Raw genomic sequence first — 14,432 nt, 5'->3', positions numbered from 1 at the left:
GGAGTTCAGATCCTGAAGGCTCTTGTGTGTTGGGGGTGGGAAGTGCAACCAGGTTGTGAATGAAGGAACCACAGCGGGAGGAGTTTAGGCTGGTGGGTTGTTGGGGCAGGTGACACACAAAGATGAGTCAGTCCTTGCTCTGTGTGCATACAGTGACCTTGGCCCAATAGCTTGGCTTTTCCTTCTCTGCCAAATGGGAGTCATCCCACCACCCACTTCCCAGGGGAGAAGAGCAGGTTCAGTGAGCTCATGCCTGTTAAGTGCTGCTCGGCACAGTGGGTTTTGGGTAAGGCTAATAGAGCTAGTTTTATTACAAGTGCTTTCTCAGATAGATGTTAAAGGCCCCGGGTGACAGGAGGGGGGAGGGGGCAGCTTTGCCAGGGGGCTGGGAGCAGGGCTCACCGTCATGCTTTGTCTTTTCTCTCTGCCTCTAGGTTTCCTTCTCTCTCTTCTAGGTTTCCAGCTGCTTTTCTCTCTCATCTCTGTCTCTCTTTATGTCTCCGTCTGGAAATTGGGTCCTTGATGTATCACTTATGAGCTAAGTCACCTTGAGCAAGTTACTGCCTCTCTCTGAGCCTCAGTTTCTTCTTCTGGAAAATGGAAATGAAAATGCCTCTGTTACAGGTCTGTTATGAGGATCAAGTGAGATACGTATATGTAAAATGCCCAATATATGGTACAATCATTATTATTCATTAGCCTGATTTGGGACTGATTTTTTCTCAGCCTCTTTTTTTTTTTTTTTTTGACCATGCCGTGTGGCATGCAGGATCTTAGTTCCCCGGACAGGGATCGAACCCATAGCCCCTGCAGTGGAAGTATGGAGTCTTAACCACTGGACTGCCAGGGAAGTCCTTTCCTCTGTCTTTCTGACTCTTTCTTTCTTTGTGTTTCTCTTTCTACCTCTCCTTCTGTTAGTCTGTCTCCCTAAGTCTATACCTGGGCTGGGAGCTCCATGAGGGCAGGGCAAGGGCTATCTTGGCCATCCAGGCCCCCAGCATCACCAAGCCCAGGGCCTGATATATAACAAGTACCCAATAAAGTAAATTGAATCCAGCTCTGTGCCGAACCCGTGTTGGGTGATGCTGGGGACCCAGTAGTGACTGAGACAGCCCCAGCCCTGCCCTCGCAGAGCTCATGGTTCAGGAGAAGAAATCATTATTTGTTGAGTGACTGAGCTAATTTTGAGGTGGGCTTGGAAGACTTGACCAAAATTGTGTGGAAGTATGTGAGGCGGAAAAAACTGCTGGAACCGAGGTTGGGGGGCTGGAAAGGGTTTGAAGAGTCGGGAAGTGATGGAGAGAAGGCTGGAGAGCTCAGCAAAGGCCTGGAAGGCTGTGAGAGGAGCCTGAGGGAGCCATGGCAGGTTCTGAGCAGGAGAGGGACAGGGATAGGTTTGTGCTTTAGCAGGACCACTCTCACTACCTGGCTGCTCTGGGGAGGTTGGGGGATGGATGGAAAGGAGAGGGACACGACTGGGGCAGCAGAACAGGGAGAGAAGGGTCCTGGATCAGAGTAGGGGCTGGGAGGAGAGGGAGGAAGAGCCACATTCTAAAAACCAGGAAAGGGGACTTCTCTGGCGGTCCAGTGGTTAGGACTCCACGCTTTCACTGCCGAGGGCACGGGTTCGATCCCTGGTCGGAGAGCTAAGATCCCACAAGTCGCATGGTGTGGCCAAAAAATAAAATTAAAATTAAATAATATAATATAAAACAAAGTAAGTACAAACCAGGAGGAAAATGCCAGCCTGCTCTCCATGACGCTAGAAAATGGGCTTGAGGGATGGCCCACCACCACCAGGGGGCAGCCAGGGCTCCAGGTTTGAATGTCTCAGAGGCTCCTCCCAGGGGCAGGGAGCATTGCTCCTTGATCTGGAGGTGGTGGCAGGTGGGAGCTGTCTTTGGGGCCCCAGCGGAGAGCCCCTCTGCTCTCCTGCCCTCCCATCCTGGCCTCTTGGTTCCCTGGAGCCCTCAGTCCACCAGCAAGAGATTATGTCAACACAGCCCCGCTGCTTCTGCCCGGGACAATATTTGCCCTCAGGATCTGGGAAGGTTGCTATGGAGACTGGGGACGTGCTGCAGGAGGGTGGGGGGCAGTGAGGGGGGAGAGGCAGGGTCAGGGGAAGCAACCCCCCTCCTGGAAGAGGGTGAAGGGAGCCAGGCCTCATCTCTGTCTCATCTCTATCTGATTGTGTCTTTAAGAGTTTATCCCCATCCTCATTTATCTGTGTTCCAAGTCTCTCTGTCTCTCTGGACCGTTTCTTCATCTCTGTCTCTGATTATCGCTCTGATACCTGTCTCTGGGTCTCTGTCTCTCAGGTCTCCTCTCTCTGAGTCTCTTTCTCTGTCCTTTTACTCTCTCTCTCTCTCTTTAGGTTCCCATCCCTAGGTTTCTCCACGTCTCTGTGTCTCTCTTGGTATTATGTCTCTATGTCTCGGTCTCTCTTCGGGTCTTGTCTCTGTCTTTCTGGGTCTCATGTCCTTCTTTGTCTCTGTCTCTCTCTTGAGTCCCATGTTTTTTGTGTTGGTCTCTCTAGGCCCCCATCTCTGGATCTCTGTCTCTGGGTTCCTGTCTTTCTCTGGATCCTATGTATGTGTGTGTGTGTCTCTCTCTGGGTTTCTGTCTTTCAGGCCTTGTCTCTCCGCAGTCCCCAGGGGGCCATCTTGGCCTCCCATTTCTGGCCTCAGTCCCTATGGGGCCCCCCTCTCCCCATCTCTCTCTGCCTCATTTCTCCTGCACCATCTGCCGGCACTCCAGGCCCCTGCCTGCTCCCCACAGGCTCTTCTTGGCCAGGCAGCCCCATGGGGGGAGGCACAGGTCCCCCAGCTTCATCCTGAGGTGGGGGGAGCACTGCCTGGTCAGGCCTGGGGTGGAGGGAACAACAGCCTGGAGACCCGGGACCAGGGGACATGGAGAGAGAAAAACAGACAGACACCCTGAGAGGAGATAGGAAAAGAGGGATGAGAAAGGAGAAAGCTTCAAGACAGGCAAGAAGAGACTGACCTGGAGAATGGAGTGAGCAAGAGAGATGAGGAGGGGGCGAAAGGGAACCTGGAGGGAAGAGAAAAGACAGTCTAGCCGACAAGAGCAGAAGACAGACAAACTGAGTGCGGGCTTAGAGGAAAGGAGAAAGGAAACATTCAGACCGAGGAGAGAGGAGATGGCGTGGAGAGAGATGGATGATAGAGAGAGAAGAACAGGGGGACAGGGCAGGGCTGCTTCTCTGCCTGCAGCTTCCAGAAGCGCTGAGCGTGGGGATGGGGGAGGGCCCCTGTGGCCACCCCTGTGGCCCTGGTGCCTCCTCCCCAGACCCTGGGAGACTGTAAAAGCCCTCAGGAGGGCTGAGATGGGCAGGGGTCCAGTCGGGGACCCAGGCATCACCCCTCCTGTCCTTCACGCCCACCCCCCACCCAGTGCTCTGTTCTGCCCTGTGCTTTCCCAGAGGGACTTGATGAGGGAGGGGCGAGGGGCTCTGAGCCCCGCTGCTCATCTCCCGGCTCCTGCCTTGGTTATCTTTCCTCAGGGTCCCCGTCTTTCAGGCTCTCTCTCCCTCCACCCCTCCCCATCTCCATCTTCCAATTTGTATCTATTCTCTCTCTGTCTTTCTCCCTCTCTTGGTCCCTGTTTTCTCTCCCCTGTTTTGTTTTGTTCTCTCTCTCTCTCTCTCTCTCTCTCTCTCTCTCTCTGTCTCTCTCTCTCGGTATTTCTCTCTACTTTTTTGTCCTTTTCTATTTCTTTCTCACTATCTGTCTCTCTTAGTCTCTGTCGTCTCTGCCTCTTCCTGTCTCTGCCTTTCTCTGCCTGTCTCTGGTTTTTCTTGGTCCTTGGTTTCTTTTCCTGTCTCTCTCACCACCTCAGTTCCTCTCCCCTGCTTCCCCCTCCTGCCCCCAGCCTCTCTCCTCCCACTTTCCAGCCTCCCCCCACCTTCCCATCCCTAGCAAGTGACCCCCAGGCCCTCTTGAGGCCAAGAAGAGACTCCCTCCCAACTCCAGCCTCTTCCCGAGGTGCCGGGCAATCTCAGACCCCTCCCCTCTCCACTTCAACTGAGCCTTTCCCAGGACCCAGAGGGCGCCAGGAATGTGGGGCAGAGAGCAGGGAGGCCAGCTGGAGGTCAGGAAGCCAGGACCCACCCATGTCAACCCCCCTCCCCCAGACTGGTCTCCTTTTAGCCTCTGGTGCTGGATCTCACGCCACCCTTACTCCCTGCCCCTCCCGGGGCCTCTGGGCCTCAGTTTCTCCTCTGCAAAATGGGCAGGCTCACCTCTGTCCCATTTACCTCACAGCTCCCCAGGGAGTGTGTGCTCGTGAATGTTACTAGTATGATTAACGTGCAGGAATTGGTGATTTGTATTAAAGGGGGAAGCGAGTGCTGAGAGCCGGGACGCAGTTTCTAAGCCAAATATTCTCCGCATTTCAGAGCAACGGAAAAGACTGAAAGTGGAGATTGTGAGGGGGCGTGCGATTCAGTGGTGACTGTGACCAGATCACGTGAGGCTATGGGTTCGTGTGTGATCATGGGATGATGATGTGTGATCCTGTGGAAAACTGTGTGACTGTGTGTGACTTGTGAGTGCAGGTGAGGCTGTGATGGAGCGTTGTGTTTGTATGACCTTAGCACTGGATGTGACTGAGGATGACAGTGTGACAATGTGACACCAGGAGCTCATGAGAGTGTGCCTTAGTGACACTGGGGGAATGTGTGTTGTTGGAATATGACTGTGGACTCTGTAGGTGATTATGTGAAGTGTGTGACTCGATGTGTGAGCGTGTTAATGGGTGGAGTTGTGTAACATTGTGTGTTACCTTCAGATCACGTCATTAAAGGATTGCATGACTGCGTGAGGAACCATATAACTGTCTGCTTTTATTTCGTCGACCATCATTCTTTGAGCCTCTGCTCTATGCCCCAACCTGTGCTGAGTGATGCTGGGGACCCAGTGGTGACTGAGATGCCCTGGCCCTGTCCTCAAGGGGCACACAGGCCAGTGAGGGGAGACAGACAGTGTTTGTGATGTGACCTAGTGATGGTGTGAATGTGTGTGTGATGGACACTGTATCATTGGGACTGTGGGAAGCTGTGATTGTGTTTCCGTGTGAGCAGAGGAGTCCACGCCCCAGGTATGTGGCTGTGTCACTGCGAATGACTGTTAGCCTGTGGGGGAGAGACTTTGGGTCTCTGGGTGTGACGCTGGATTGTAGGACTGTGAATGAACATGAAGAACATGTTCTGTGAGGAACAGTGTGTGAGATTCTGTGTCATGCCTCCCTGCGGCTGGGTGTATGGGATTGTGCGTGACACTGTGTGTGACTGCGACTCCGTGTGCAGTGGCTGAGTGGGGCGGGTGGGACAGTGTGAGAGGCTGTGCACCCTGGGAGGGGGGGTCCTCAGGATGATGACAGTGACTGTTCTCCCACGTGACCCTTGGCTGTGAGTGGCTGTGACACTCACACGCAACTGGCCCCCTGTGCTGGGTCTCTGCCCCGAGCTCCCCCTTCCTGTTCCTTGGCCCGCCCTGGCCCCGCCCCCTCCCACCACCCTAGGCTGTCACCTCTTCCAGAGCCCAGGCGAGGCAGTGGAGGCAGCAGCGTCAGAAGCAAGGGATCGAGAGGAGGGCTGGGGACAGGTGAGGGCTCCCCCCATCCCAGTCCGTTCCCCCTGCCACACGTCCCCCTCAAGTCTCTGGGCCCCTCTTTCTGCATTTCTTAGCCTGTGCTTTTGTCCCTCCGCCCCTCTGTGCCCACAGTCTATATCCTCCTTCTGTCTGTCTCTCAGCATCTCTGTCTCCATGTCTCACAATCTCTGTTTAGCCTCTAGATAGCTCTGTATCTCTGCCTCTTTCTCCCATTCTCTGTATCTCTCTCCACGTCTCTATCTCCTCTTTGTCTCCTAGCCCACATTTTTGTCTCTGTCTTCCTCTGCCTTTTGGTTTCTGGTCTCTTGCTGTGTGTCTCATCCTGTCTGTCTCTGTGTCTCTCAGTCTCTATATTTGTCTCATGTCTTTGTGACTCTGTGTCTTTCTGGGGCTCCAACCGAGATCCTCCTTGCTTTCCCCTTTCCCTACATGGTGCCGGCTGTGGGGTGTTGGGGGTTAGACCGATTTCCAGGCATCTGGACCCCTGCAGACCTAAGAGGGTTTGATGCTTCTCTGGTCCCTAGGAGACGATTGTCCCGCTGACTCTGGGTTTTATCCACAGTAGGGAAAGTTTGATACGGTCGGGTTCCTATCCGCGATTTGAAAACCCTTTGGGAGAGTGGGAACTTCAAGAGTCATTTCAAGCTCCGTGCCCGCCTCTCCAAGGTGGTCTCCAGGTTCCCCGGAGTCTCTAGGTCTATACTCCGGGTGACACTGGCGCTTTTGCCCAGCGCGGCTCTAAGGCAACCGCACTCTCAGCAAACACCCCCCTTCTACCGCCGCTGCCCCAGAAACAGCCGGGAGCGGGCCCGGGAGTCAGGTGTTGGATCTCGGTCTCCGCCCACTCCTCACCACTCCCGCCCCCCGCCCCAAATCACCACTCTTGGGGGAGGGGGCGCTGCCTCCGGGTACTTGAATCCCTCTGCGTGGTGGCGCTGGGGCTGGGGGAGGGGGGCGGCGGCTCCTGATTCTGCCCTCGGACCCCCAGAGCCGGCTGCCCTTGCGTGACCAGACCCGTCGCCCCCCATGCCCTGCCTCTCACACGATGCCGAGCTGTCCACCCTGGTGGCTGCTACTGCTGCTCTCGCTGTCGGAGCCGCTGCTCCGGAGGGCGGAGGTGAGAACCCGAGGAGCCAAGGAGCTCAAGGCTTGGAGGGATGTCTGGGGCCGGCTTTTAAGGCTTATCCCACTGGGAAGATTGTTTTAAGACCTCGCCGCCTCCTTCCCGTAAATTTCCTGAAGGTTTTCAGTTCCCCACAGCAACTCCCCTGGTGGTTTCTAGGCACCCCTCAAGACTTAGAAGAGGTTTCTAAGCCACCCAAGACTCCTGAGCAAAACAGGACAGCCCCTCCAAGTTCCTCTAGGGTGTTTCTGGCCCTCAGGAACCACGCTGCCTGGGAGCAGGGGTCAGCGCGGGGCGGGTTTGGGGGGGTCCACCTTTCTCTCTTTTTGTAGGCAGGCTCTGAGGGGCAGACGGCGGGAGAGCTGTACCAGCGTTGGGAACGGTACCGCAGGGAGTGCCAGGCGACACTGGAGGCTGCGGCGCCCCCAGCAGGTGTTACTGGGGTGGAGATCTGGGAGCAAGAGAAGGTCTGGGGCTGAGAGGGGTGGGCTTGAGGCCGGCCTAGGACTGATCCGCGGGGCCTGAGAGAAGTCTGTGTTAAATGTGGGCGGCGTGGGAGTGGCCTGAGATGAACCTTGAAAAGGGAGGGGTCTTGGGCGAGGCCTATACTAGGTGGGTGGGACCTAGAGTGGACCGCGAAGAGGGAGTTTGGGGTGGAGCCTAGGAAGGGCCTTGCAGAGTGGGAAGCATCTGCGGCGGGAACTTGCTTGGTGGAAGGAGCCCAGAGCAGGGTTCGGAAGGTGGGCGGGGCCACAGCTGGTGGGAGGAGCTGTGACGGAGCAGGGACCCGACCACTCCAGGTGGGCGGGGCCACAGCTGGTGGGAGGAGCTGTGACGGAGCAGGGACCCGACCACTCCAGGTGGGCGGGGCTGGGGCAGGGCTTGTGTGTGGAAGGCGGAGAAGTATTGGGCGAGAGGTACAGAAGGTCCACCCGACATCTGGCCCCCACGCCCACCCCAGGCCTCGCCTGTAACGGGTCCTTTGATATGTACGTCTGCTGGGACCACACTGCACCCAATGCCACTGCCCGTGCGTCCTGCCCCTGGTACCTGCCCTGGAACCGCCATGGTGAGCTGCCTCGTGGACACCGGGCCCTCCCCTGACACAAACAGCTCTCTTTTAACCCTGACCCCAGACACCACTGCCCCGCAGCAATCCTGCTCCTCTTTGTCCGGCTGGGTGTCTCCTTCTGTCTGTCCACCCCTGGCTGGGTCACCGCATAATGCCCCTTCTCTGTCTCTGTATCTCTCTGAGGACCACAACGTTCTTATTTTCTCTCCTTTTCATGAGTCTGTTTCTGCACATCTTGGTCTTCCTTGCCTAACTAGCTGTGTGACCTAGGGTAGTTTATTTAATTTCTTTACGTCTCACTTTCCTCGTTTGTAAAATGATGTTTATAATAGTACCAAGTTCACAGGCTTGTTATGAATATTAAATTAATTGATACGTGTATAATGCTACATAAGGGTTTATCATCATCATATCACTGGATCTCTCTCTGCCTTCGTCTCACAATTTGTCTTTCTGCCTCCATCTCTGTGCCTCTGATCCCCTCCCTTGTTTCCCCACAGTGGCTGCAGGCTTTGTCCTCCGCCATTGTGGCAGTGATGGCCAGTGGGGACCTTGGAGAGACCATTCTCAGTGTGAGAACCCAGAGAAGAATGGGGTTTTTCAGGTAAGAAGAGGAGAGGGATTCAGGGTAGGATGTCCAGACATAGGCAGAAAGCAGCCGCAGACAGAGCCTCAAACCCCTGGTACTGTTCAGGACTCTGGGTTCCAAGTGATAGAAATTCAGGTCCTTGTTTGAAGGAGAAAGAAAAAGAAATATATTGGCTTCTGTGATTGAAAAGTATAAGGCTACAGCTTCAGGCAGAGCTGGATCTGGGTGCTAAAATGATGTAGTTGGGAATCTCACCATATTGTTCCTCTGTTTTTCTGTATGATGGTGTCCTCTTCTCTGTGGAGTGGAAAAGGTGGCTCTCACTGGCACCAGGCTCACATTCCACCTACCAAGCAACAATGTAGGAAGACTGAGTTTTTGTCTCAATAGCTCTAACTTTATGTCCCAGGACTGACTGTCATTGGCCTGATTTGGGTCATATAACTGCCCTCGACTAATCGTTGTGTGTGTGTGTGTGTGTGTGTGTGTGTGTGTGTGTGTGGTGTAGTGTTAGATAGAATGCTTTGATTGGCTGGTCACATGCCCAGACTTGGAGTTGAGGGGCGGAGTGCCCCACTCAGACAATGGTAGGTGGATCCCCAAAGGAACACTGGGGTGTGGGGTACAAAGAGCAGATATCTCTCCAGCACCTTTGTGGCCCTAGGGGAAGAACTGAGCTCTGTTTCTGGGTCTTCCTGCCCCACCCCCAGGACCAAAGGCTCAGCTTGGAGCGGCTGCAGGTTGTGTACACCGTGGGCTACTCCCTGTCCCTTGCCACACTGCTGCTCGCCTTGCTCATCTTGAGTTTCTTCAGGTGGGAACCCCAGCCCTGAGCGGAGGCAGCAGAGACTGGGCTTCAGTTCTCCCAGTAAGATGGGGTAGTCAGGCTCCACCGGCAACAAGCATTTAATGGTGGTTCCGTGGGAAGGGCTGGGGGGTAGTTTAAGGGACTCTGTGTGGCCAAGGCCAGGTCCTCAGACTGCCTTCCCAATCCCCCAGGCGGCTGCGCTGCACTCGCAACTACATCCACATCAACCTGTTCATGTCTTTCATGCTGCGGGCAGCAGCCATCCTCACCCGAGACCGTCTGCTTCCTCCACCTGGCCCCTACCCTGGGGATCAGGCTCCTATCCTGTGGAACCGGGTGAGCACCGTCTCTCTCTTTCTCAAATTGGGATTCTCTCTCCTCTGGTGAGGCCAGAGGGTTTCCATTCCATTTACTACCTCCTACCCTATCGACAGTTAATCTCTCTTGACCCTTCCAACACAATTGGAGAGGGACCCTCCCACTCGGCCTCCCCCATCATTGAACTCTCCCACCCCATCACCTCCTCTATTGGAATTTTCCATTCCCGTTCTCTCAGTATCTCACCCATCGTTGGACTTTCGCACCAATGAGAGAAATCCCCTGCTAGAGGTGAGAAGGTGGCAGGATGGGAGAAACTAACTAGTGGGGGGATTTGGTAGATACCAATTTGTTCCTGAGAGACAAGGTGGGAGAGACTAAACTCTAAGGACAGCGGGGAGGAAACCTATTAAGTTGGGCCATACCAATTGTTAAAAAGCCAAGGGGTGGGAGAGTCCATATGCTGGCGGGACATGAGAGAAAACTTTTGAGAGGTGGAGTAGTTGAGTGGAATTCTTAGAAGGAGATGGGGTGGGAGAGGCCATATTTGGGGGGATCTGGGGGGAACTCTGATAGCAAGATGTAAGATACCAATTAAAGATGTTAGAGTGGGAGAGTTCATATAGGGAAAGAGAATAGGGCGAGAGAAACCAAAACGACATCATCCTTTGGTGATATAGAATGAGAGGAGTATATTTGATGTCAAGAGACGACAAGAGATGGGGGTGGAGGGGGCCCTGACTGCCCCCTTCTCTTGTCTGGCCACCCCCTAGGCCCTAGCTGCCTGTCGCACGGCCCAGATCTTGACCCAGTACTGCGTGGGTGCCAACTACACGTGGCTGCTGGTGGAGGGCATCTACCTGCACAGCCTCCTGGTGCTTGTGGGAGGCTCCGAGGAGGGCCACTTCCGCTGCTACATGCTCCTCGGCTGGGGTGAGCCCCGACCCTGTCCCCTGCCCAGCCCAGCGCGCCTCCCCTCTCCCCAGCTACCCTGCTGGTCTACCTCAGGGGGTCTCCTCTCCTCTCTAGGCTTCTGCCTCCCCTTCCCGGCGGGGGAATTCCTCGGGTCTTGGGCCTGGCGGGGCCCGTGCGCGCTCTGACAGCTGCGGCGGGGTGGGGGGCGGGGGTTGGGTCTGCACAGGGGCCCCCGCACTTTTCGTCATTCCTTGGGTGATCGTCAGGTACCTGTACGAGAACACGCAGTGAGTCGTGGGTCTGGGGCGGGGCTTGGGAGGTGGGCGGAGCTTTGAGGGACGCGGGAGGGGTGCGATGGAAAAGTGGGGAGGTTCTAATTGCACCCAGGGACCTGGGTGGGTTCTGAAGGAACAGGTCGCTTAGCAAGTTGGGTCCCAGGACTACGGGAAGGGGAGGGATGAGGGCTGGGCCTAAGTAGTAGCGGGCGGGGCTTTAAGGAAATGTGGGTGTGGCGTTAAGGAAGGTGGGCGGGGCCTGGGAGTTCAAGTGCTTAATTCGTCGAGCCTAAGGTTTTCTGTCCCTTAGCTCTACTTCCCCTCCTCCAGGTGCTGGGAGCGGAACGATATCAAGGGCATTTGGTGGATTATAAGGACCCCTATCCTGCTAACCATCTTGGTACGGCCGGCCCCACCTCTTTCAGGCTGGTCTCAGGGATTTCCTGTCCTGGGAAGCCGGGGCGGTGGGGGGTAGGCCTGAGAGGGGGGAACTGGCTCAGTCTCTCTCTCTCTCCCCCCGCAGATTAATTTTCTCATCTTTATCCGCATCCTTGGCATCCTCGCGTCAAAGCTGAGGACGCAACAGATGCGCTGCCCAGACTACCGACTGAGGTGAAGGAGGGCAGTGGGGACGGAGGGGAAGGTGGCTGGGTGCAAGATGGGGGACCCGGGGCCGTGGGACCACTGCCACCCTCTACCCCCAGGCTGGCTCGCTCCACGCTGACGCTGGTGCCCCTGCTGGGCGTCCACGAGGTGGTGTTTGCTCCTGTGACTGAGGAACAGGCCCGGGGTGCCCTGCGCTTGGCCAAGCTCAGCTTTGAGATCTTCCTCAGTTCTTTCCAGGTGCTTAAGCAGGGTGCAGGGGCTACGCCCTTTGACTTGGGGCCCTCCTACTCAGAGGGGCACGAGGGTTACAATCATCCTCTGGCGCAGCCACAGAATGGGGTGTGAAGATGGGATTTTGTTCATTCATTCTACACAAAATACTGAGCTAGCGCCGTCCCCGGGCTGGGGAAGCAGCAGAGAGGAGACAGGAGACCAGGCAGCCCCAGCAGTACTGCCTCCCGGTTAAGATAGAGGGCTTTGAGGCCAGCCAGGGCTGGGGCCAAATTTGGGTTGTCACTCCCAGCTCTGTGGCCTTCACCTCAGGGCCAGGGCAAGGGTGAGGCATCTGAAGTACCTAAAGCGCAAATTTTAAGGAAGTGCTCCCTGAAGTTGAAGGCCCACCCTGTCCGTGCTTGCCCTACCCTAGCCTCCACCCTGCTTTTTACCTTGTTGGGCCTCAGTTTTCTCATCTCTAAAGTGGGGACAATACTTGTCTCATTTCATAAGGCTGTTCATTCATTACATTCAGCAAAACTTTATTGAGCACTTACTATGTACCAAGCACTCTTCCAGGCTTACTATGGGGATACAGCCAAGAACCAAATGGTGCCTGCCCTCTAGTGAGAGAGACAGATGCTGAAGATACTATATAAGTAAAATACACAGAATGTCAGATGGTGAGACATGCCTAAAGGAGAGGGGAAGAAAGCAAGAAAACAGAGATGAGGAGCCAACAAAGAAGGATGGGGTTATAGACAGGGGGTCAGGGAAGGCCTCGCTGAAAAGACACTGGAGCAGAGACCCAAAGATGAGGGAACAAGCCAGGAAGATATTTGGGAAAAATGTTCCAGAAAGAGAAATGTGAAGTGCAAGATCCCTGAGGTGGGAGAGAGTACCTGTCATGATGGAAGAAGGTCAGCATGCCTCAGCAGGGGGAGCCAGTGAGACCAAGCGGGGGTGGTGGTGGGGGGAAGGACAGAGGTGAGATACCTGGGCAGATCCTTGAGCCAAACGAGGACTTTGGCTTTTCCTCTGAGTGAGGTGGGAGCCAAGAGGGCAGAGGGACGTGATCAGAGTTAGATATTAAAAGGATCGTGGAAAGTGATAAGAAATATCTTAATAATTACACATAAAATAATTGTCTTGCATTAATATATCAATTACTTTCTTAATTATAAATATACTTTATATTTATTTAAATTTATATTTAAAATATGTATAAATTTATATAAATATAAAACTAATTCTTTATTAAAGTTTATAAGTAGGGAATTCCATGGCGGTCCAGTAGTTAGGACTCCGTGCCTTCACTGATGAGGGCCTGGGTTCGATCCCTGGTTGGGGAACTAAGATCCCACAAGCCGCACAGTGTGGCTAAATAAATAAAATCATGTAGTAAGTTATGATAAAATTCAGAAAAAGGTTTAACTATGTGCCACGCACTACGGCTTCTTGCATATTAATAATACCTCAATTCTCACGACCACCACTGTATTATTACTCCATTTTCCAGATAAAGAAACTGAGTCACAGAGGGGTTAAGCAGCTTACCCAAGTGGGGAAGAAAGTGGGGAAGCGGTGATCACATCCAAGCAAGCTCCCTCCGGGGTCACCTGTTCTTAACCTCCAGCCCTGATTGCTCAGCAAACTGGCGAGGGCAAGGGGGGATTCGGGAGCCAGGGAGAAGGTGACTGCAATAGTGTAGGACCAGGGTGGCGGCAGGCGAGGTGGTTTGGGGCCTGGAAGGGGTCAGAGCTCATTAAGGGGTGTTTATAACCCTGCCCCTGCCCCCAATTTAACACCGCACCTCCTCTGGCAGGGCTTTCTGGTCAGCGTCCTCTACTGCTTCATCAACAAGGAGGTAGGGAGAGCCCCGGCCCGCCGCCCACGCCCTCTGCCGGCCGCGCAGGGAATGGCGCGCCCCGCGCCGCCTCTGAGCGCTGTCCCGTTGCAGGTGCAGTCGGAGATCCGGCGGGGCTGGCACCAATGCCGCCTGCGCCACAGACTCGGCGAAGAGCCGTGCCAACCCCCCGAGCGCGCCTTCCGGACCCTGCCCTCGGGTTCCGGCCCCGGCCAGGTCGCCGCCGGCCGCGCTCTGTGCTCGAGGACACTCCCAGGTCCTGGGGGTGAGGCCAGCCATGTCTTAGAAAGTTACTGCTAGGCTGCGGGATTCTTGGGTCCATTCAATTAGCACGTATTTATTGAGCGCTTGCTGTGTACCAGGCCTGGTGTGGAGAGCGCTGGGGAAATGGGGCGGCGCGGGGGCGGGGGCGGAGGGGAAGGAAACAGAAGACAAGGTCCCTATTCTCCTAGAAATCACAACTGAGTGGGGAAACAGACCGTGAGGATAAACCAAGTTACATATACGCTGCGGAACGGCTTATAAAGAAAAGTTAGAAGGGGACCTAGTGTGGTCTGGGGCATCTCTGAGGAAGTGACATTTAAGCCACGCCTGAAAGAGGTGAAGGAGACACCTTTGGAAAGAATTCGCGGCGAGATTCTAGGCAGAAGGAAGCACATCTGCGAAGGCCCTGGGGCGGGAAGGAGCTTGGCGGTGTCTGAGGAACAGAGAGGAGGCCTGCGTGTCTGGAGTGGGGTGAGTCAGAGCCAACAGATGGAGAGAGAAGTGGGACAGGGCAGAAGAGTGGGAATTTTATTTCAGGTGCACTGAAGGTTCTTTGGAGCGGCTCCTAATGGAGTGGGCTAAGTTTTTTAAACAGATCCCTCTGTCTGCCCTCTGGGGCAACAGATTATTAGGGGCAAGGGTGGCAGCTGGGAGCCCAGGGAGGAGGCTAATGCAGGTGGGAGGTGATGTTGGCTGGACCAGGGTGGTGGCCACATAGGGTGTGAAACAGTTAGATTCTAGAGCTGTTT

At 54.9% G+C, this 14,432-nt stretch overlaps 1 protein-coding gene across 1 annotated transcript; it reads left to right on the top strand.

Annotated features, from left to right (window-relative positions):
- Window positions 1-6,678: 6,678 nt before the first annotated feature.
- On the top strand, window positions 6,679-13,719 carry GIPR (gastric inhibitory polypeptide receptor). The gene is made up of 13 exons (XM_060000638.1): window positions 6,679-6,750; window positions 7,089-7,188; window positions 7,718-7,825; window positions 8,329-8,432; window positions 9,128-9,231; window positions 9,417-9,561; window positions 10,317-10,476; window positions 10,685-10,745; window positions 11,064-11,133; window positions 11,257-11,345; window positions 11,438-11,576; window positions 13,378-13,419; window positions 13,513-13,719. The coding sequence occupies exons 1-13, from the start codon at window positions 6,679-6,681 to the stop codon at window positions 13,717-13,719; spliced, it is 1,401 nt and encodes a 466-aa protein (XP_059856621.1).
- Window positions 13,720-14,432: the final 713 nt, after the last annotated feature.

The sequence above is a fragment of the Delphinus delphis genome, chromosome 20 (genome assembly GCF_949987515.2).
Source record: "Delphinus delphis chromosome 20, mDelDel1.2, whole genome shotgun sequence".
Taxonomy (NCBI): domain Eukaryota; kingdom Metazoa; phylum Chordata; class Mammalia; order Artiodactyla; family Delphinidae; genus Delphinus; species Delphinus delphis.
The sequence above is the reverse complement of the archived record's forward strand: the minus strand, read 5'-3'. Positions and strand labels throughout refer to the sequence as shown.

What these genes read in the sequence shown, in the direction of transcription:
- GIPR (XM_060000638.1), top strand. Translation starts at nt 6,679, where the DNA reads ATGCCGAGCTGTCCACCCTGGTGGCTGCTACTGCTGCTCTCGCTGTCG. An exon ending in CCTGCCCTGGAACCGCCATG is followed by an intron (nt 7,826 to 8,328) that starts GTGAGCTGCCTC and finishes GTTTCCCCACAG; the next exon opens with TGGCTGCAGGCTTTGTCCTC. An exon ending in ACTGCTTCATCAACAAGGAG is followed by an intron (nt 13,420 to 13,512) that starts GTAGGGAGAGCC and finishes GTCCCGTTGCAG; the next exon opens with GTGCAGTCGGAGATCCGGCG.